The following is a 21,835-nucleotide window of genomic DNA, read 5'->3' on the forward strand; positions in this document are numbered from 1 at the left end:
AGAGTGCCCCCGCTTGCCTCAGGGCAGTGAAGCAGGAGGCCGCAGTTTTGACTTTCATCCAGATTTGAACTGTGGCTTTGGCACTTTCTAATGGACCTCACACAAAGCCTCACATTCCTAATCCTGCTATCCTAGTGTTGGATTGTTACTAATTACAAGATGGTGCGTGTGAGCAGCCCTGCTCAGCACCACCTGCCAGAGGCAGCAGGCAGCTGTCCCCCAGCTGTAGCCTGTGTGTTTCAGGCAGGAGGCTCATTCAGCACACTCAGCACCGAGGCCGGTAAAACTGCTTTCTAACCTGCCTTTGATGAAGCCCATTGAGGAAAGCAGAACTTGACTCCTTGATTGAAGCAAAGGAGAACTTCTTGCTCTTTGTATTAGTGGATGTCTTTAGTGTGTCAAAATAGGTGTGAAAATAATGAATGTATAAAATGACAGTTCTGCCAGTGAGTTTTAAAATAGCATTGTGAAAGTAGCCAAATGAGTACTACCTCCCAATAAAATTGGCTAGGGATGGCATGAAAACTTAAAACAGAAAACAAAGCCCTTTGTTTTGAAATCTTTACTTTTAAAATGACTTAAAATATTACCTATTACCCTCATCAACTGATTGCTTTTGGAAGCGATCGTTATTTCTTTTGTGTAAAAGTTGGCCCAGATAAAGTAGAGCTAGGTAGCTCCAGCTTTCCACCTGGTTACATTTTATTTGGAGAATGTTATTAAAGTAATAATTACTTATTAGCAGGGATTTTTATTTTTCAGAAATAATACATTCTAAAGAGTTTCATTTGTTTGCTTTGTAAAAACTGTTTTTCAGTTTTCTAAAATTGGAGGAGATACAGGATTCGTGTATGTCATAGTATAGTTCAAATACATTTTTAAGCAAATGGGCTCTAAGTATGTAAATACACTGTTCATGCAATCAAGCTTACATTTTCCAATGTTTTGAAACCAGCTTTGTTAGTACTCATGATTCTGGTTTGTATGTTGAAAGGAGAATAGAGGATTAAAGGAGATTAGAGTGTTGGGATAATGCCTGACTTCTGTGTTCTGTGGGCTGACACAGAAATTCTCCAAATCTGGATGCTACTATGGTAATATTAGCAAAAACTTGAGTTTTCAGTCGGTATAGAGCTTAGTACACTGTCTGTCGGAGTAATAAACAGACCAGTCTTCTTCTCTGTGCTAGTGCTGACATCACTTGGGATGCTGAGGTTTCTGGTGATTCAGAATTGCCACCCAGTTATTCAGTGTCTGGGGAGGACATCTGTCTCCTTTCATGGTCCTCCTAATAGGTGTAGATTACACTGAAGAGGTAATAGAGTCTGCTGTGAAAAGAGTACCATTCAGGGGTTTAATAGAAATAAAAGCAACATCACTATAGCTACATTTATTGAGTCAGGCTTGTGCCCCAGGCATCATGTGAGGTACATTATTGCATTTTCCTTAATGCATTTAAATGGCAGTTACTTCCATAGAGCTCCTGCCACTGGCTCTGTGAGTTTATGATTTAAGTAGAGCACTTGGGCTCTGGGTTGAGGTGCCCACTACTTTCAAACAGGAATGGTTTTTCCCTGGTATTTGGAAGAAGAGCTCTGAGCTCCATGACATTAAAGGCGTTACTGCTTTTTTATGGTAACAGTAAGTTTTTCACTTTTTGAAATCTAGGAGCACATGTACTGCTTCTGTCTTGGTCGTGGGAGTCATACTCTTTCAGTGACTACTAGTGAGTTATTTTCACATATTAAATGAGCGAGATAATTTGAATGAGGGTGCCTTGCAGTGATGATACTACGCTTTTTCTTTTAAAATTAATATCTGGGAGGTGAAGATTATGTTGTTTTTAACGGAAGTAGGGGTGGGATGGTGGTGCAAGTTTTCCCCTGGGAAGTGACATACAGGTTTTATCAAGAATTGCTCTTTAGAGTGTGTGTTATGCAGAGGGGGAGTAGGAAGAATCTCAGGAATTTTCCTTATACCTTTTTCTTCTGTTCGTTCCTAGTCTTTATAACCTGGCTTCACTGGAACTGAGAGAGAATCTTCTTACATACCTTCCTGAGTGAGTCTCTGGGGGAAATAAGAGGGAATTTTGTACCAAATGAATTTCTTCAAGCATTTAAAAAAAGGTACTACAATATTTTGTCAAAAAGAGATTCTATGTCTCATGGAAGGTTTGGGAGATGCCAGCCTTCTCTTAACTGTTCTTCCTATGCAGTATTAATACAATGCTAATTAATCTTATTTTTGGAAACTAGTTTTAAGTGAGGAATATACATTGCTTGGCAGTTCTAAGTATTCTCTAAGAGCACTTTTTTTTTTTTTTTTTACTAGCTCTCTTACCCAGCTACGGAGACTAGAAGAACTTGATTTAGGAAACAATGAAATATATAATTTGGTAAGTCCATATTGAAGAGTGGTTTGAATTTAACTTTTTCCTTAAGTTATGCACACAAAATATCTTGAGGGAGATCAGTAGGGATGCTTATAAACCAGTATTTCCCAATATGTAGCTTGGCATCAATGAAGAACGTGCTCCAGTTCACATGGATTAAGAATGGTGGTTCAGGGTGTGGAGGGTTGGGAGTAGAGATGATGAGTGTACCTGGAAATGACTGGTATTCTCAAAGGCTGTTGGTGCTGTTAGGAAGGGGGCTTGATATTGGAGGGATGCCAACAAACATCCTCTATGCTACCCAATAATTAACTGTTGAAATAGGATTCTTTATTTCTTAATGGAAGACTACAAGTTGGATTTTTGTTACCATAACATTATTATTATTTTTTGTTTGTTTGTTTTAGCCAGAATCAATCGGAGCTCTCTTACATCTGAAGGATCTCTGGTTGGATGGAAATCAGCTGTCAGAATTACCTCAGGTAAGTGGTAACTTCCCATTTTCTCTCCCAAAACGTGGAACAATAGACACCACCACCCTCACGTGCCCCTGCTTCTACATGAGATTTTCTGTAAAATGGATCTTGTCAACCAAAAACATATTGAGCATCCATCATGCTGTATGGCCATAGGAAAACTGAAAGTCTCAACTCACTATTTCTAAAGATAGTAAATATATCCTTTAGTTTGTGAAGTCTTAATCCTTGCTACCCATATGGTTTACTTTAAGACCAGTAAATTTATAAATTACCCCGACACCTGATTCTTTTTTTTTAGTTTATTTTATTGATTGTGTTATTACAGTTATCCCAATTTTTCCCCCTTTGCCTCCCTCTGCCCGGGACCTGCTTCCCTCCAGCAATGCTCCCCACCTTAGTTCGTGTCCATGTGTCATGCATATAAGTTCTTTGGCTTCTCCATTTCCTGTACTTCTGTTAATATCCCCCTGTCTATTTTGTACCTACCAATTATACTTCTTATTCCCTGTACCTTTTCTCTCATTCTCCTCTCTTGCCCTCCCCGCTGATAACCCTCCATGTTATCTCCATATTTATGACTCTGTTCCTGTTCTAGTTTTTTGCTTAGTTTGTTCCTGTTTTTATTTTTGTTTTTTTTAGATTCAGTTGTTGATAGTTGTGTTTGTTATCATTTTAATGCTCATACTTTTGATCTTCTTCTTTTTCTTAAATAAGTCCCTTTAACATTTCATGTAATAATGGCTTGGTGATGATGAACTCCTTTAGCCTTGTCTGGGAAGCACTTTATCTGTCCTTCAATTCTAAATGATAGCTTTGCTGGATAGAGTAATATAGATTATAGGTCCTTGCTTTTCATCACTTTGAATACTTGTTGCCAGTCCCTTCCTGCCTGTAAGGTTTCTTTTGAGAAATCTGCCGACAGTCTTATGGGAACTCCTTTGTAGATAACTCTGTCCTTTTCTGTTGCTACTTTTAAGATTCTCTCATTATTTTTATCCTTTGGCATTTTAATTATGATGTGTCTTGCTGTGGTCCTCTTTGGGTCCAACTTATTTGGGACTCTGTGCTTCCTGGACTTGTATGTCTATTTGGTTGGCCAGATTGTGGAAGTTTTCCTTCATTATTTTTTCAAATAAGTTTTCAATTTCTTGCTCTTCCACTTCTCCTTCTGGCACCCGTATGATTCAGATGTTGGCATTTTTGGAGATATCCCAGAGTCTTCTTATTTTCTCCTCGTTTTTTTTTTTTAAATTTTTATTTCTTCATTCTGTTCTAGTTGAGTGTTTAATTCTTCTTTTTGTTCCTCGCTTCCTTCCCTTCACTGTTGGTTCTCTTTGAATTTTTCTTTATTTCACTTACTGTAGCCTCTATTTTTTCTTTTATGTTTTTGCCATACCCAGTGAGTTCTCTGAGCATCCTTATCACAAGTATTTTGAACTCTGCATCTGATAGGTTGGCTATCTCCGTTTTGTTTAGTTCTTTTTCTAGGGTTTTGTTCTCTTTTTTCATTTGGGCCATATTTCTTCGTCTCCTTAATTCTGCAGCCTCACTGAGTTTGTTTCTGTGTATTAAGTGGAGCTGCTATGACTCCCTGTTTTAGCGAATTAGTTAAGTTGTATGGGGTGGAACCTTAGGTATCTGGCAGGGCAAGGCAACCAGCTTCACTGCCTGGTGGCTCTGTATGTGAGGGAGGGGTTGGAGCAGGGACAGTGCTGCTGCCTGGCTGCTGGAGGCTCATTTGGCACTCACCCTGTTTCCAGTCACTTCACCCACTTCCTGTGTGTGACTCGTATCCCCCTAGCTGTTGCCATGGTGTTGGATCCCAGAGTGCGTGGGTTTGTGTCCATTCTAGGACCATGCAGGCCCTTTAAAAGACTCTCTTGAGAGACTGGCAGTTTCTTCTGCCACCCCAGCCCTCACTGGTTTTTACATCCAGAAGTTCGGAAGCTTTATTTTCCTGGTGCTGGAACCCTGGGCTGCGTGGTCTGGCAGGGAGCTGGCATCACTCGCTCCCCAGGTATCCTTCCCAACTTTTAGCTATCACACGTGAATGTGGGACCGTCCATTCCTCTGACTGCCCCTGCCTTGCTGCTGGGGCACCATGTTCTCTCTTCCTCGGCTTCCGGTCTCTTCCCTCCTACCTGTCTGGGTGTACGTGGCTTCTTTAAATCACTGGTTGTTGGACTTCCATACAGTTTGATTTTTCTGGCAGTTCTGGGTGTTTTTTGTTTTGAGGTTATTTGTGATTCTTCTTAGAGTTGTTCAGGGAGGTTAAAAGTGTGTCTTATGCTTCCGTCTTGACTGGCATCCCCCCCAGGACCCCTGATTCTGATGGTATACATTTTTGCCACTCTTTATGGTGTGGCTTTTGGCACAATTTTGATCACATTTTGCCTTGTAATCGTTGCTATAGCTGAAATGTCATGGAGTTCAGGTGCTTTCTACTGTTACTAAGTATGAAAACTGTGTTCCAAATAAAAAAGTCTTGTATAGACTTCTGAATACATTGTCGTTTTGTGGTGTCCCAGTAAGCAGGCCTGCCTTCTGGTTAGTTAAGAGAGATAAACTTAAGTAAGCAAACAAATAAACAGCAATAAATGGGCATTTTCCTCCTATTTTTTTTCCATTACTGAATTTTATTGTTTGGTGTATAGCATAGCCAGTCTTAAAAATAAGGGTAGATTTCATGATGGTCTGGGTGCTATTTGAAGGTAATTCTGATGCTGCCGCTGCTCATCAATGACAGCCAGCCGTGGTGGGCCATGCACTCTAGGTAGGGAATGCCATATGAACACGGGGAGGTCTTGACACTAGAAAGAAGTTCCCCAGTAAAGATTTACTTATAGTGATAGCACTGGGATTTCCATGATAGCACCTACGATTAAGGGAACTAGGAACTAAATTGATTCTGTCTGAGGCTTGGCTGAATTTGTGAAAAGGAAAGGGCAACTGATGTGGGTGAGGATTTGATTAATACTTAGATTGCTCTAGAAAAAATATGAGAAATCCTGATTGAGAAAATTCTAGTTACTTAAGGGACAAAGGGTGACAAAAAAAACCCCAGGAATTTGTCAGTAAAGTAGTAAAACATCAGTTATTAGACATAATAGGGAGAGAGTATATGTGCATACAGATGTGCATAAATGATTATGTGCACAGTGCCACATCTAAACACAAAAAATTAAAAGACCAGTGATTGTGTTATTTAAACATCTTGGCTGGTGGACCAGGTGGTCCTACATTTGTGTGCAGATAAACAGGAGGAACAACTGGGGAGTGAGACAGACTATGCAACTCAGGGTTCCAGTGTGGGGAAATAAAGCCTCAAAACCTCTAGTGGTAAAAACTAGTGAGGGTTGTGGTGGTGGGAGAAACTCCCAGCCTCACAGGAGAGTCGGTTAGAGAGACTCCCGGGGTTCTAGAACATACACAAACCCACCCACCGGAGAATCAGCACCAGAGGGGCCCAGTTTGCTTGTGGGTAGTCGGGGAATTGACTGCAAGCTGGCCCAGAGCTGAGCAAGCAGCATTATTCCCTCTTGGACCCCTCACTGACATACAGCACCACGACGCAGAGAAGTGGGTAGCCCTGCCCTGGCAAATACCTAAGGCTCTGCCACTTACAATGCACCAAGAAAAAGAAATATGGCCCAAATGAAAGAACAGATCAAAGCTCCAAAAATAGAACCAAGTGATGAAGAGATAGCCAACATATCAGATGAAGAGTTCAAAACACTGGTAATCAGGATGCTCACAGAAATGGTTGAGTGTGACCGCAAAATAAAGGAGAAAGTGAAGGCTGTGCAAAGTGAAATAAAGGAAAATATACAGGGAACCAACAGTGAAGGGAAGGAAACCGGGGCTCCAATCAATGATTTAGGAAAAAAGGAAGAAATAAATGTTCAACCAGAACAGAATGAGGAAACAGGAATTCAAAAGAATGAGGAGAGGCTTAGGAATCTCTGGGACAACTTTAAACGTTCCAACATCCAAATTGTGGGGGTGCCAGAAGAAGAGGGAAAGCAAGAAATTGAAAACTAATTTGAAAACATAACGAAGGAGAACATTCCCAATCTGGCAAAGGAAATAGACTTTCAGGAAGTCCAGGAAGCTCAGAGAGTTCCCAAGAAGTTGGACCCAAGGAGGAACACAACAAAGCACATCATAATTATTTAAAGATTAAAGATAAGGAGAGAATCTTAAAAGTAGCAAGAGAAAAGGAGACAGTTACCTACAAAGGAGTTCCCATAAGACTGCAACTGCTTTCTCAAAAGAAATATTGCCAGCAAGAAGGGACTAGAAGGAAGTATTCCAAGTCATGAAAGGCAAGGACCTATATCCAAGATGACTCTATCCAGCAAAGCTAATGTTTAGAATGGAAGGGCAGATAAAGTGCTTCCCAGATAAGATCAAGTTAAAGGAATTCATCATCACCAAGCCCTTACTATATGAAATGTTAAAGGGACTTATCTAAAAAAAAGATAAAAAATATGAACAGTAAAGTGACAGCAGACTCACAACTATCAACAACTGAACCTAAGCAAAACAAACAAAAAAAAAACTAAGCAAACAACTAGAACAGGAACAGAATCACAGAAATGGAGATCACATGGAGGGTTATCAGCGGGGAGGGAGGGGGAGAGAATGGGGGAATAGGTACAGGGGATAAGAAACGTAATTGGTAGGTACAAAATAGGGGAATGTTAAGAATAGTATAGGAAATGGAGAAGGCAAGGAACTTATATGTACGACCCATGGACATGAACTAAAGGAGGGGAATGCTGGTGGGAGGGGGCTGCAGGGTGGAGGGGAATAAAGGAGAGAAAAAAATAGAAAGCTGTAATAGTATAATCAATAAAATATACTTTTAAAAAATAAATACCTTCTTTCCTTCTTTGTAGAAATGTCTATTAAATCAGGAGTAACCATATCAGACAGTCTCAAGTAGTCAGAATTATTTTTGTGTTTATTGATGATAGAAAGAAAAGGATACAATGGCATATTAAAAGGGATTAATGAAAATAGTAGAACAAACTCAGAGGTCTGGCATGAAATTAGTAGAAATGCAGTCTGATTCCTCCAGTTTCCTCAGGGGCAAGTCATAAGATGTCATAAATATTATGTCCAAATCTGGACATAATATTTAAATTAGATTAAATTAAATATAGATCGAGGAATTTGTACTACTTGAAGAGACACTAGACTTTTTTTTGAGTAGAAGGGTGGTTTGATTACACAACTAGAACTAGCTGTGTTTCCAGGTGGGAAATATGGAAGCAAATTTGCAGAACAGACCTGGGTAGAGAGAGGCCAAGAGACAGAGCTACCACCAGTCCAGGTGAGAGGGTAATGAGAGTGGGAATTTAATTGAGTGGTAGTGGAATGGAAAAGTGGAAGCTATTTTCCCTATACGAGGGAAAATATGCATTTTTTGTGAATGGAAGGTGAGCTAGTCTAAAACAGGCTGTTAGACTCATTCAGGTACTTGTCCCACTCCTGGGTAGACTGTTTTCCTTAAAAACAGTATGCTTCTCTTTTCTTTTGATGTTAAATGTGTCAGTGGGTCTGTATGCCCCAGTTTTTCTGGCAAGCAGCTGCATTGATGTTTGTTTTAACAAGTACTACCTGTCATGGGAGATAAAAGTAGATGATTTCTCAACAGAGAGAATCGCAGGGTCATCCTGAAGTATTAGATGGTTACTAAGTGATGGGTGGAGTCCAGACTTGGAGAACTGGATTCCAGCCTTTCCCCCAATTGTGTTACTTTAAAGTTATTTGCTCTCTCTCTCGGTGCAGTCTCTTCATCTGTTAAATTGACGATTCCTTGCCCGCCCGAAGTTGGAGGACTTGGCATCCTTCCCAGCTCTGTGTCTGTGATTCACACAGCTTCCCATTTTCATTGGAAGTGGGTCTGGGAATGTACTCCAGCCTTCACATTTAGAAGAAACATCCTTAGGACGGCTTTAGGATTTGACTGTAAACTGTCACTGTAGCAAAATCCTCTGTGCTATGCCAGGTTTAAGCATGAGTTTCTTTTTCTGTGTCACTGATGTAGGAAATAGGAAACCTGAAGAACCTGCTGTGCTTAGATGTCTCTGAAAACAAGTTGGAAAGACTTCCTGAAGAAATCAGTGGCCTGACTTCATTAACAGATTTAGTCATTTCCCATAACTTACTAGAAACTATTCCGGATGGCATTGGTGAGTATTGAAAATAACTGCTAAGGGGCTCGAGGTTGTCTTGAGCATTTGGAGGACACTGATCCTTTGGTCACCATGCTCAGGAACTGGGGGTGTGGCTCCTTTAGTTTCCTTGTTGCTTGTTTTTGTTTTTAAAGAAGGAATGCAAAAACTAATACAATTAAGTTTTCCTATGTGCAGGTATTTCCTTCCCCCTGGTTTGGTAGCAATTCTAGGTATTATTACTTATAATTATTGACTCATGCACACTTCATCCACACCTTGTGGCAATGATTTCAGCAGGGATTAGTTCAAAGAGTAGAATGTGTTTCGGGCATATGAGCAATCACTAAGAATTTTCTAATTGAACATTCTAAATAGTTTAGGAGAAGTAGCTTTGACCCTATGGCATAACCTGGGGAAGTGCTGTTAAAGGTAGCATGGTGTTCTGGAGCTGAGCCCTTTGAGAATAATCTTTTATTAACCATTCTCTTCTATTTCTTTTAAAAAAATTAGTCGAGACATTTCCTTTACCACTTCCTTCCCATTACAAGCTAGTTTGAGAAAATAAGCACAGAGAAGGTGTAAACAGACATGGGCTGGCAGCTGCACCATAGCATAGCTGCTTAGAAAGCGTAGGAAGCTGTATTTAACCATATAGTTGTCATAGGATTGCTGTCTTTGACCTTTATTTAACCTTTATTCAGAACATCAAAGGAAGTTTTGTGAAAGATTTTCAGCAGTTGGAGAAGTGTATGACAGAGGACCACCACTGCCCTTCCGGTGTTTGGTCAGGATGAAAGTGGTGACCGATAATAGCAACTTGGCAGCAATATAGTCATTGCCTTTAGTTAAGGCTGGTTGGAAAATTGACAGGGATTTTGACTTGAGGTAGAAATATTCCCTGAGAATCATCTGTAGCATCTGAAAGCAGTTGTAGGAACTAGGGGTGTTTTCTTGCTTGTAATGGGAAGAAATATGAGGCATGAAATGGCTGACTTCACACATTTGAAGATTTATTTCATCTTCCAGTACAAATGGTGAAATGAAAGGATTGCAAATCTCACCATGACTGAAGAAAGAGCTTTAAAAGAAATATTTGTCCTGGCTGGCGTAGCTCAGTGGATTGAGCTCGGACTGTGAACCAAAGTGTCACAGGTTCGATTCCCAGCCAGGGCACATGCCTGGGTTGCAGGCCATAACTCCCAGCAACCGCACATTGATGTTTCTTTCTCTCTCTCTGTCTCCCTCCCTTCCCTCTCTAAAAATAAATGAATAAAATCTAAAAATTTTTTTAAAAAAAGAAATATTTGTTATGAACTAGTTTGGGCTGCTTGGTGAAGACAGGGGCACCCTGTCACTAAAAGTGCTCTAGGCAAGGCTGCAGGACCACTTGCCACTAGTGACTAAAGGAGACTCCTCTGTTGGGTGGGATGCATCAAGGGTGCAATTCATTGTGCCCTGCAGAGAAGGCTAGTGTGTCTCCTGACAGGACAGGTGGAAACCCTCTCGGGACAGTGTTAGTAGATTATTGATTATGCTAAATAAAGACTTGAGAAGGTTAGTTCTGCTTTGCCCTGCAGGGGCACACAAGTTAATCTTTTCGACATTTTCCTTTCTCCTGCTTTATGTCTCTTTAAGATAGAGGCTGCTTTCTGGTTGTCCTGGAGATGTTAATCCTGCCAGTCCAAGTAGATAACAGAGGGCATCTCTCTGTAGGCCGGGTCCCCTGAGTTGTAGTTGAAAATGAGAATCTGAAAGATTTAGGACTTTCTTCACTCAGTGAGGACTCAGAGGAGGCTGCAGTAAACAGATTCTTCTTTTCCATGGCCTGAAGGCATCACCAGTGAGTCCATCTTCCTGCCCTGAGTGTAATAGACCCTTTCCAAAATGTGACTTTTCAAAGATTACCATCTTATTGTGTGTATGTAGAAATACTTCAATATAGGGATCTTCACTAAGTCATTTTCATTTATAAGTGATAGAATAAACTGCACTTTATTTTTTGTTTTTAGTAAGGAGAATTCATGGACTAAGACACAAGTCTATCTTCTCTGTACACAAAAATCTATTTTTAAAGATTCATTAAGAACCAGCTCTTTGTTTTTCTTTATATTTCCTGGTCTTGACATGATATTTTTAGGTAGTGACTTTTAAAATGATGTGCTTCTAATTGCTGGCTATTTTTGATGTTCTGAACAAATTATTTTAATTCTGGACCTTTAGTGGTAATGAGAATGATACAGTTTCATTATGAACAGCTGGGTAAGGAAAAAAATGAATAACTATTTAAAACAAGAAGAATAGCAGATAGGAAGTAACAAAGTGATGATTAGGAAAACTGTTGTAACTAATGAGTTGAAATAATGCTTTTACAGGAAAACTAAAGAAACTGTCGATTCTGAAGGTGGATCAGAACAGACTAACGCAGTTGCCTGAAACAGTTGGGGACTGTGAAAGCCTCACTGAGTTAGTTCTTACAGAAACCAACTCCCGGTGAGTGTGGTTTGCACATTCAAATGAACATTGATAATGCGATTCTATATTATAAAGACTTACTAGGGTAGGTTCTACTTACTTGTGATGTGGGTGGACTCAATGGAAATTTCCCTGTGTTAATCTGAAAAGGGGACTTGGGAAGCAAATCCATGTCATAAAGGCGAAGAAGGCTGTGTGGAAGCCCCCTGTGGGAGTGCGTGCCAGTTGCGGCACTCACGGTGCGGGGACTGTACTGACACCTGTCAGGGTCCCCAGGGAGGTGCTGATGCCTCTGCTGCAGCGCCTGAGGACCTCCAGAGGAACTGCTGTCCTCTCTGGGTTCTTCGGCAAACGGAAGGATGGAAGAGGAGGGGAAGAAATGGTGGTTGGCCAGGGAAAGCCTGGGTGGGACTGCGGGGAGGTATGCTCTTTTAGGAGGAGCCAGAGACTGGTGTCTGCTGGGCTTGGATCTGTGATCTCACCCCACCCTAGAAATTGAGGGTGGGGGTGACACAGGCTCCCCGTCTTTCCTGGGGTAAAGGCCTGGGTGTGTCCCACCTGCCAGGGTAGGTCACCAGGGCGACCACAAGTCCGGGTTGCCTTCTCACAGCCTGCTGCTGTCCTCCGTTACCACTCCATCGTCTCCTTTTTCTCCTTTGTAATGGTCTTGTAGCTGCTATTGTTTCTTCAGTTTACTTTCCTTTTTGCTGCCTTTATTTTGTCCCTTTACTTTTTACCCAACTTTTTCTTACTCTTTCCCCTATTTTTTTCTTTTCTTCTGTCTTTATCAAAAGAATAAGTAATGCTCTTTAGGTGAAAAAGCAGAAAAAGACAGCAAGAGGTCATTCAAAGACAGAGAATCAGCAGTGGGGGTCTGGCAGCCTCCCCCCTCAGGCAGCTCAAACTCCTCAGGCAGGTGTGGAAGTGACCAAATTTCTGCCCTAGTATGTGGTGTTAGGCTTACAAATAGTAATCATAACAATTTTTAAAGTAACATTCACCCTTGGATTCCTTGAGCGTGCTGAGACCCCCATGTTGGCCCTGGCCCTTTCCTCTAGGACCCTGTGCTCCATCCACACCCCAGCCCACGCAGCCCCCTCTCTTCCCCTGGTGCTGCAATGCCCTGCTGAGAGTGTGAGTCCCCGCCCCAGCACTGTGGCCTCCACAGTCAGTCAAGCAACCATGTCAGTGTGATTCTTGAAGCTATAAGCAGGGAAGAGGGAATCTTAAAGAAATTAAATTCTCACTTGAGTTGAAGAACCCTCATTACTTTTTTACTAGGTGTTTCTCTGTTCCCAATGAAATGCAAAACATTTAATCCCATATCCCCCAAGTGAAATTTACAAATATCTGATATTCAGGAAGAAATGTTACTTCTGTTATTGGATGAGATTATATTCTTTATGTTTTTGAAAAGATTGGTTGTATTCTGTTGTGTTAAAAGTTAATAATAAAAATATTATTTTAACAGACCTTACCTAAAAGCATTGGAAAACTTAAGAAGTTGAGCAACTTGAATGCAGACAGAAATAAATTAATGTCTTTACCCAAAGAGGTATGTGCTTTAAAAAAATAATAAAGTAATAATTACCAAGAAATAACACAGAAGGGATCAGAAATGTCAAATACTTTTTAAAGACTTATGTGGTGTTTTTTAAAGGCATGCGTTCTCATCTGTGAGTATAGAGATGGTTGGAGGAAGTATATCAAAGAGTAATCGTTAGTAACATTGAAGGAAGTAGGCGGGTGTCGTTTTGGGCTTAACCTACAGAGTAGAGTGACACCATTGACAGAGATGGGTGATTGGGGAGTTTGGCAAAGGAAATGGATGACCTCAGATTTGATTGAATTTAATGTGAAACTAAACTACCCAATAGCCATTGGAATTATAAAAATGGGTCTTGATGCAACCCTGTTCCTGGGCAGAGACGGACCCTGGGCAGCGTCCACGACCAGGAGAGTGAAGGAACTCTTCATAAAAGTGTTCGCCTAGAGGAAGGCAAATGGAAAGCACAGCCAGATTTTTAGGATTTTTTTCTTGTCAGTGCTTCGAGCAGGAGAACTGAGACAGCCACTTTCCACTGTGGAGAGTAGCTTAGAGGCTGAGTTCCAGCAGGGAGGTTAAAATGAAAATGCTAAAAATGAGAAGTCCATTGCATATTAAACAAGAAGGTGTCTAGTATGTTGTTTAAAAAGAAGGCTTACTTTCTAGACACCTTCTGTGTTTAATATGCAACTTGAAGGTGTTTCAAGTTCTCAACTAGGAGAACTTGATTGGAGTTGAGTAGTATTGAGCTTTTATTAGCAGTAAAAATTCATTATTAGTGAATTTTTATTAGCAACATAGCCTAAAAGTAAGTTTAAGCCACCATTTTCACTCCATCAGATGTTGGTGAATCCACTCCCCTTTGTCAGGGCCTCACATAAAAAGGTGTGGGGTGGTGTGATATAAACACTGGCCAGGTGCAATTTCCTTTGTGTTTCTCTGTTTTGACACTTTCCAACATCTATCTTGGAATAATTTCAAAGCCACCATTTAACTTGAGGGTTCTTATTTTGCTGGGATGCTTCTCAGGGTGTCTGAACTTGGCCTGGTTTTGTCTTTCCTTTCCTCATCTTGGTGCTCTGCCCTCTGTGTTTCAGTCTCCTCCCTACATTGGACAGCAAATGTTCCTGAATGGAAGAATGAGGACGTTTATTATGTTAGGTCGGCTAAAAAGCCCATTTAATTTTTTCTGTGAAATAAAAGACATTTTTCATTTTCACCAATAACTTTATTGATTTGAATATTTTGAATATGTTGGTTCTCTCCTATATCATGCTGTTGGCTTCTAGTAGGTAGAGGCCAAGGGTGCTGCTAAACATCTTCCAATGCATAAAACAGCCCCACAGCAAAGAGTTATTTGGCCATGATATCAGTAGTATTAAGAAACTTCACGAACCACTTTTGACACATTTGATCAATCATGGCACCTTCTGCATATATTGCACAAATCTTTTTTTGGCATTTCAGTTGCATTTTTACCTTTCCTGAAATAATCAAGCATAATACTCTTAAAATGTTGCATATCTTCTTCTATCTTCAATGTTAAAATGGCTGCACAAAAATTCACCAATTTTGATAAGTTCTTTAAAAGATTTTATTTATTTTTAGACAGGAAGGGAGGGAGAAAGAGAGGGAGAGAAGCATCAATGTGTGCTTGCCTCTCATACGCCCCTACTGGAGACCTGGCCTGCAACCCAGGCACATGCCCTGATTGGTAATCAAACTGTTGACCCTTTGGTTTGTAGGTCAGCACTCAATTCACTGAGCCACACCAGCTAGGCCTGTACGTTTTTTGTTTTTTTTTGTTTTTTTTTAATGCAAGCTGATATGACAACTGTCATGATGCAATCTAACAAAATTGTTTTGAATGAAGTTAAAGACAACTAAACACTCCTAGAGCCATCGTATGGGAAACAAAGTAATGGACTTTTTGGCCAGCTTAATAAATGTGATCATATTCTGACACATCCTTAATCTGAACACTGGACTCTAAATAAAACTGTTCCCAACTCTTTTCAGTCTACATTTCAACGTAACTGGGACACAACTAAGAGATTCTATGAATTAAAACATTTTCGTTCCAGGCTCTAAGTGATAAACCAGAACACAGATCTGAACATTATTCTGAACACTGATTTTATTCTTGTCGAACAGTACACAAAGATGAGTAATAAATAGATTGGATACAAACACACTCACAGAGAAAAGATTTATTAGTTTCTTCCTCAGCACCATAGGTGCTTTCATGTATGTTAACTTGTTGAATCCTCACAGCAGCTTTGAGGGTCATGGGGATTCCTCATTTCACAGATGGGAAAACTGAGGCCAACGAAGATCTTTCCTTACTTGGGCTCCTATAGCTAGGAGTCTGTAGAACTGGGCTGCAAAGATGTGTCTCCCCACAGCCAGCTCACTGCGCTTTTACTGGCCAGTAACAGCATGGCCGCTCAGCTAATACTGACTCAGCCCAATCTTTTCATCCATGTGACCTTGCAGTGTGGCAGCACCATAATTTGATTTAAAAAAAAAAAGCCAAATTATCTTTAGTTTTGATATTTTAGAAAATTAATACATTTTAGGAATATTTCAAGGAAAATACCAAAGAGAACATTTTTAAGTATAGTGTTAACAATCCCTACTTTCACCACCCACCTCCAACTTCCCTTCTTCTTTTTTGGTTCTCTCTTTCAAAGGTACACATACATTCCAGACAAGAACTTTAGAATTTTATTTTTATAAGACTGTCATCATTATTGTAGGGTCAGTCCTCTGTTCACTTTAAGAGACTGAAACCCATACTTCGTGTTTCTTTTTAGAGGGTTATGTTTAGTGCATGCTGTGTGTCTGCATAGTTACTAGGAACAGCTTTTCATGATTTCAAAAGTGTAAGTATTTCTAGCTTCAAAGCATTTTAGTTAGCTATCACATTTTATTCATTTTCCGAGAAATTATGATTGGTTTTCTGGCATCCAAAGTTTGATAAAGGAATGAAGTCTGTGCCTGTTGTGTCAGCTGTCTGATAAAGGGTAGAATGTTTAGGCTTTTAGGAGCTGGATCTTCTCTAGCACACCTTCACTCCTACTCACACGCACTGAGCTCCCAGAGTAGGAAGTGCACTGAGCATCTGTCTCCAATTCTGCTGTGGGTCACAGCTTAGTAGCCCAGCAGAAGTGGTTGAATGCTTGCCTCTGACCGTTGGGGCTGAGCAGCCAAGTCCCCCAGGGGCCTCCTGACCTCAAATTGCGTCATGTTGGTCTGGGCTGCACCATCATGGCATGAGTTTGTGCAGTGAATGTGGTAGACCCTCTGGCCCTGTGCGAGTGTGTGGGTGTGTGTGTGGCAGGGGCGGCTTATGCCCAGTGACCACGTGTGTGTGTGCTTGCTCTGTCTCCAACCTTGATACAGTTTGATCAAATGCTGCACTTCTCCTTATTGGATTCTTTTCTTTCAGAACTTCACTACTTTCTCTTGAGCAGTTAAGTTGCATGCATGACATACTCAACAGAAATGCTGACCAATTTAATTTATATGCCAAAAATCCTTAGTTGTATTAATTGCCATTGGTCTGGTGTGCTGTGTAGTTCTTCCTAGTTTTTGTCTTTTTAAAAATTTGATAGTATAGTATATTATCAATTTTATAGCACAGCTTCTCAGTGTATAGCAGCATTTATTTGCACTTTTTCCCAAATGATTGAGGGGAAAATGTTTGTACTTGTGTGGGTCACAATAATAGATTGTTTGTGTTTTGTGGTGTTATTTGTAGTAAACATTTACAAATCAATGAATGTCTCTTGTTTTCTTAATTGTTAGCTGCTTGGAAATTTAGAAAAGTCAGGTAAACTTGTTCTCTTGTAAGTATTGTTCAGACCCCAGTTGCATCTCTAACTGCCATTTGCTTCATAAATGCATGAAGACTCAAATTGGCTGAATGCTTTGTGTGTACTTCATTGTAAAATACTGGGCATTTTCCACTATACTCAGTTTTTTTTTTAAATGACTGCATGGCCTGGAACCTTTTTTGTTATGTCAGTTTGTTCAGATTATTTTCTCAAGAGAATGCTTTTCTATGAATTACATTTTGAGTTACTCAGAAACTCTCAAAGGCATAACTTGGCAGCTCATCTGTCTTCACTAAATTCCAGTTTGTTGGCACCATTCTGTCTCTGATGAAAAGGCTAGATCGGCTTTATTTGCTACATGTGGCATGCTTCTGATTTTTCAAGCAACTTGTTTGTATCTTTTATTTTTCATCTTGTCGCTTAAGTATGTATACTTCTGGGAAAAGGAGGTTCCCTAAAAATCTCATAATTTTGGCAGAGGGAAGAATGAAGAAGAGACAGTGTGACTTGTCAATAAACAGGGTGTCAGTGTATGTGTGATCATGGGTGTGAAAGACAGCCAGTGACTTTATAATACTCCCCAAGCAAATCTTAACTTTAAATAGGCTGGACCTTAAAGAGTTTCTGACTGGAAGAAATTGAGTCTATTTCCAAGTTTAGGCTCAGCCTTTCATCTGCATTAAGTCAAAATGGTAGTGGCCCTATCTACATCATGCCTATCCAGTCATATGAGACAAATAGGATTTGCAGATCATTCATCAAAGTTTTTCTTCATCAGGTGATCTGTCAGCATTAATTACCCATAAATATTGTTGTGGTATTCAAAAATGTCTCTAGTGATCAAGTATGCATTTATGGATAGTTTTATGCCTTCTACTATAATTTAAAATTCTTTTAGTGACTAATTTAGACTATTCTCATTATATTTTAAATGATATATTGTAAATAAAGATAGAAAATCTAGAAATACTAGAATAAAATATACTTGATCATTGGATTTCAAGATGGAGAAAGCATTCCTAAGCTTGAAAGAGGAAATAAGTCATAAAAGGAATAGTTGATGCATCTGTCTATATAAAAATGAGATTTCTGATCTTTAAGAAGGCACAGACAGCCTGGCAGTGGGGGACACTTAAGCATTGCAAACGAATGTACTCTCTTCTTAACTCTTTAGAAGTTCTTTCATATCATTGAGAAAAAGATATTCCCACTGTAGTAAAGTAGACAAAAATAAAAGCAAAGAACTCCCCTTCCCAATAAGTGACTCTTGGAAGAAAAAAACAGAAATGGCTATAAATATGAAAAATGTTAGCCCCATCTGTATTCACAGAAATGTTCATGGAAAGTATTATTTGACCTATCAGATTTTCAGGATTAACAATGGTAATAATAATGGTACCAAATTTTGGCAAGGCTACAGGGAAGTGCATGTTATTATGGAAGTATAAATTATTATGGCTTCTTTGGTAGGGAATATGATAATAGTATTAAAAACTAAAAAATGTGCAACACCCCTTGATTCTGCAGTTCCACTTCTAGGACCTTGATCCTCAGGACATAGTTAGGGATATGCACTAAGAATGATGCACAAGACTGTTCTTACAGTGCATACAGGAGCAGCTAATGTCTGCCAGCACCGTGCAAGCATATACTGGGGCAGCTGACATGTGCCAGGCACTGTTAGCTTTCATGCTTGTTCTTGTCTAATTTTCGCAGTAGTTGTGTGAAGTGTAGGTACATCATTATCAATATCTAACAAGTTGTGCAACTAAGAGGGGTTAAGTAACTTGCCCATCATATGTGTGTATGTGTGCAAGATTTTTATTCTCCAGTCAACATAAGTTACTTTTTTATAATTAAAAAAGAAGAATGTCATAGCTATTACTGGATATTTTGATGTCAGTGGCCCAACAATTCAGAGTCCCAAAGCCATGTGGTTTCCAAAATATTTATGATGTAGGGAACATTTGAATAGTATGCCACAGATTGTGATGTTTTTGAAGAGGCCAAAAATAGTCTTTGGTTTCTAAAATTACACATCATAATATTTCTGTTTAAATTGTATTTTCACCAGATTTTTGCTTATTGTACATTTTCCTTTTTGCCACTGAAATGTGGGTTTAGTTCTGTTACAAATGATATTGAAGGGAGGATGCTGAGGGAAATGAAAGCTCCTTTATACTTAAGACAGGCATTCTTACAGGGGAATATAGGCAGACAAAGGTAGGCTTTGTCTTTGAATCGTTGAATCTGTCTGATTATCTTCTCTAGGGTAAAGTAACTTGCAGGCAATTAATACTTAGACCCAACTAAAGGTTTGCTTAATGGTCTGCAGGTCCCATCTCCTTGAGGTGGATTAGATCAGTAACAAACAGGTGAGGACAGTATCATCTTGACTTAAGAGACACAAAACAGCTAAACAAGGATTCTCAGCTATATTCTGTAATTCTCAGAGGACCCAAGTCCAACCCCTTGTATCCTGGGAAAATGCTATTATGTGGTTTGAGGGAGGTTTAAAAATACCATCTTCCTACTTTACTAGTAATAAGTTATTTAACAGTGACTCTGCTTCCCTGAATTTCTAAGTGATATAGACATTTTTTCCTAGTGGCCACTTTAAGGAGCCTGTAAACTCTTGCTTCCTGAACTCAAAAGAGAAAGCGAAAATACGTGTGAATGTTATAAATAATATAACACTAAACTCATATCAGCTCTTCACAGGTGTTAACACAAAATGTCATTGTGATACATTGTCAAGGAGACAGTGTTTTATTTATTTATTTTTGGCTTTTTTGACTTTTTATAGAGCATTATATACATTATGACTTAAATGATAGTGAATACACCATAATATAATCTATAAAATAAACTTTGTTTAATTTTATGCCTCTGAATTTTAAATAATCAAATATATGGAGGCCCTGGCTGGCATAGCTCAGTGGATTGAGCGCGGGCTGCGAACCAAAGCATCGCAGGTTCGATTCCCAGCCAGGGCACATGCCTGGGTTGCAGGCCATGGCCCCCAGCAACCACACATTGATGTTTCTCTCTTTCTCCCTCCCTTCCCTCTCTAAAAATAAATAAATAAAATCTTTTAAAAAATACATGGAGAAAATCCCTTCAAGTACTACCTCACTTGCTTTATCTTTTTTAATCCTTCTCAAACAGAATAGGTTTTCCATCTTTTACCAGGCTAATACTTGGATTCCTTCTTTGACGAATACTTTCTTTTGACATTAGAAATTTTTGTACTCTCTTACCTCACATTTAGTATTATTTGTCCTATAAGGGTTTTTTTCAATATTTAAAAAAATATATTTTTTAAGCAGCCCAAGTGCCCATCAGTAGATGAGTGGATAAAACAACTGTGGGACATTTACACAATGGAATACGTCTTGCTGTAAGAAAAGAAAAATTTTACCCTTTGCAACAGCATGGATTGGACCTGGAGAATATTATGCTAAGTGAAACAAGCCAGTTAGAGGAAGACAATACCATATGATCTCACTCATATGTGGAATCTAATGAAGAAATTGAACTAACAAGCAAAAAGATAGAGAGACTCATAGATGCAGAGCAGTGTAACAGCTCTGTCGGTGTGGGGGAGGGTTAGGGGGTGGAGGGACTGAGCAAAAAGAGAAAGGACCTCATGGACATGGCCAGTGGAGTGGTGTGATTGCAGGGGAAGGAGCCAAACGGGCATAGGCGGTAATGCAAGACGATGTTTTAAAGAGTTCAGTGGGTTCAGGGAAGAGCTCTCAGCATCAGTGCCACTACCGCATAGTAGTTTTGTTGCCACTCGAGTGGTGATGAGCTTTTCATTGGATATGGGATTTTCACTTCTTTGAAAAACAATAGCTACCACATTATTTGGCAACAGCAATAGACCAGTTCTATGATGTGTGCTAAATTATTGGGTTGGCCAAGAAGTCCATGTAGTTTTTTGTAAAATAAAAGAATCTTTCATTTCACCAATAACTTTATTGATTTGAATATTTGAGCTATCTCCTGCTATTGGCGTCTAGTGGGCAGAGGCCAGAGGTGCTGCCAAACATCTTCCAGTGTGTGAGACAGCCCCACAGCAAAGTTATTTGGCCAAATTGGCAGTAGTACCAAGAAACTTCGCAAAGTGCTTTTGACAAGTTCAATCAGTCACAGCATCTTCTGCATATACTGATACAGATCCTGGGTTTTTTTTTGTGTGTGTTTCAGTTGCAGTTTTATCTTTCTCTGAAATAACCAAGCATAATATCTGAAAATGTTGCATATCTTCTTCCATCTACAGTATTAAAGTGGCTGCCATAAAAATTCACCATTTGATAACTTTTTTAAAAAGTGCACACTGATATGACAGCTTTCACAATACCATTTAACAAAATTGTTTTGAATGAAGTTAAAGACAACTAAAGTACTGCTAGAGCCATTGTTCAGAAAAAAACCAAACCTATTGGCCAACCCAATATATTTGTGGTTTCATTTAATTCAATTCTTACTGGTATTTTGGGATAAAGTAATATATTCACTCCACAAACACGGTCAAGCCTGAAACCCATTCAGGGCCTGTGATCTCAAGGCACAAACTCCCTGCTTTGCACCACACTCCTCTGACATCTGTAAAGAACTGTGTCTTTTGAGTTATGATTTTGACCGCCTAGTAATCTTTTCTAAAAGCCAAAGTTCGTGCCATCTCTTCTTGGCTGATTTGGTAAGATGGTGCTGTTTGAGTGATGCACAACCTTGGCGAGTAACAACACTGGCTCTTTGTTTGCACTGTTTTCCAAAAACCATAGACAATAGAGATCAGATGTCACTCTGCCGGCTATGACAACCCAGAGTGCTTAGTAGGCTCTTGAATACAATTGCTTTCCATCCTTTTACATCTCAAATTTGTGTGAGATCAGAGACAGAGGAAGAAGAAAGAA

At 39.6% G+C, this 21,835-nt stretch overlaps 1 protein-coding gene across 1 annotated transcript in view; it reads left to right on the top strand.

The window, feature by feature from the left end:
- Positions 1 to 21,835, top strand: part of LRRC1 (leucine rich repeat containing 1) — a 140,455-nt gene that overhangs the window by 104,353 nt on the left and 14,267 nt on the right. Inside the window, exons 5-11 of the mRNA XM_036024245.1 lie at positions 2,003 to 2,059; positions 2,332 to 2,395; positions 2,800 to 2,874; positions 8,927 to 9,071; positions 11,429 to 11,546; positions 12,045 to 12,051; positions 13,000 to 13,083. Of these exons, the coding sequence (XP_035880138.1) occupies positions 2,003 to 2,059; positions 2,332 to 2,395; positions 2,800 to 2,874; positions 8,927 to 9,071; positions 11,429 to 11,546; positions 12,045 to 12,051; positions 13,000 to 13,083 (550 nt within the window). The remainder of the gene's footprint in view (positions 1 to 2,002; positions 2,060 to 2,331; positions 2,396 to 2,799; positions 2,875 to 8,926; positions 9,072 to 11,428; positions 11,547 to 12,044; positions 12,052 to 12,999; positions 13,084 to 21,835) is intronic.

Source organism: Phyllostomus discolor, chromosome 4 (assembly GCF_004126475.2).
Source record: "Phyllostomus discolor isolate MPI-MPIP mPhyDis1 chromosome 4, mPhyDis1.pri.v3, whole genome shotgun sequence".
Classification (NCBI taxonomy): Eukaryota; Metazoa; Chordata; class Mammalia; order Chiroptera; family Phyllostomidae; genus Phyllostomus; species Phyllostomus discolor.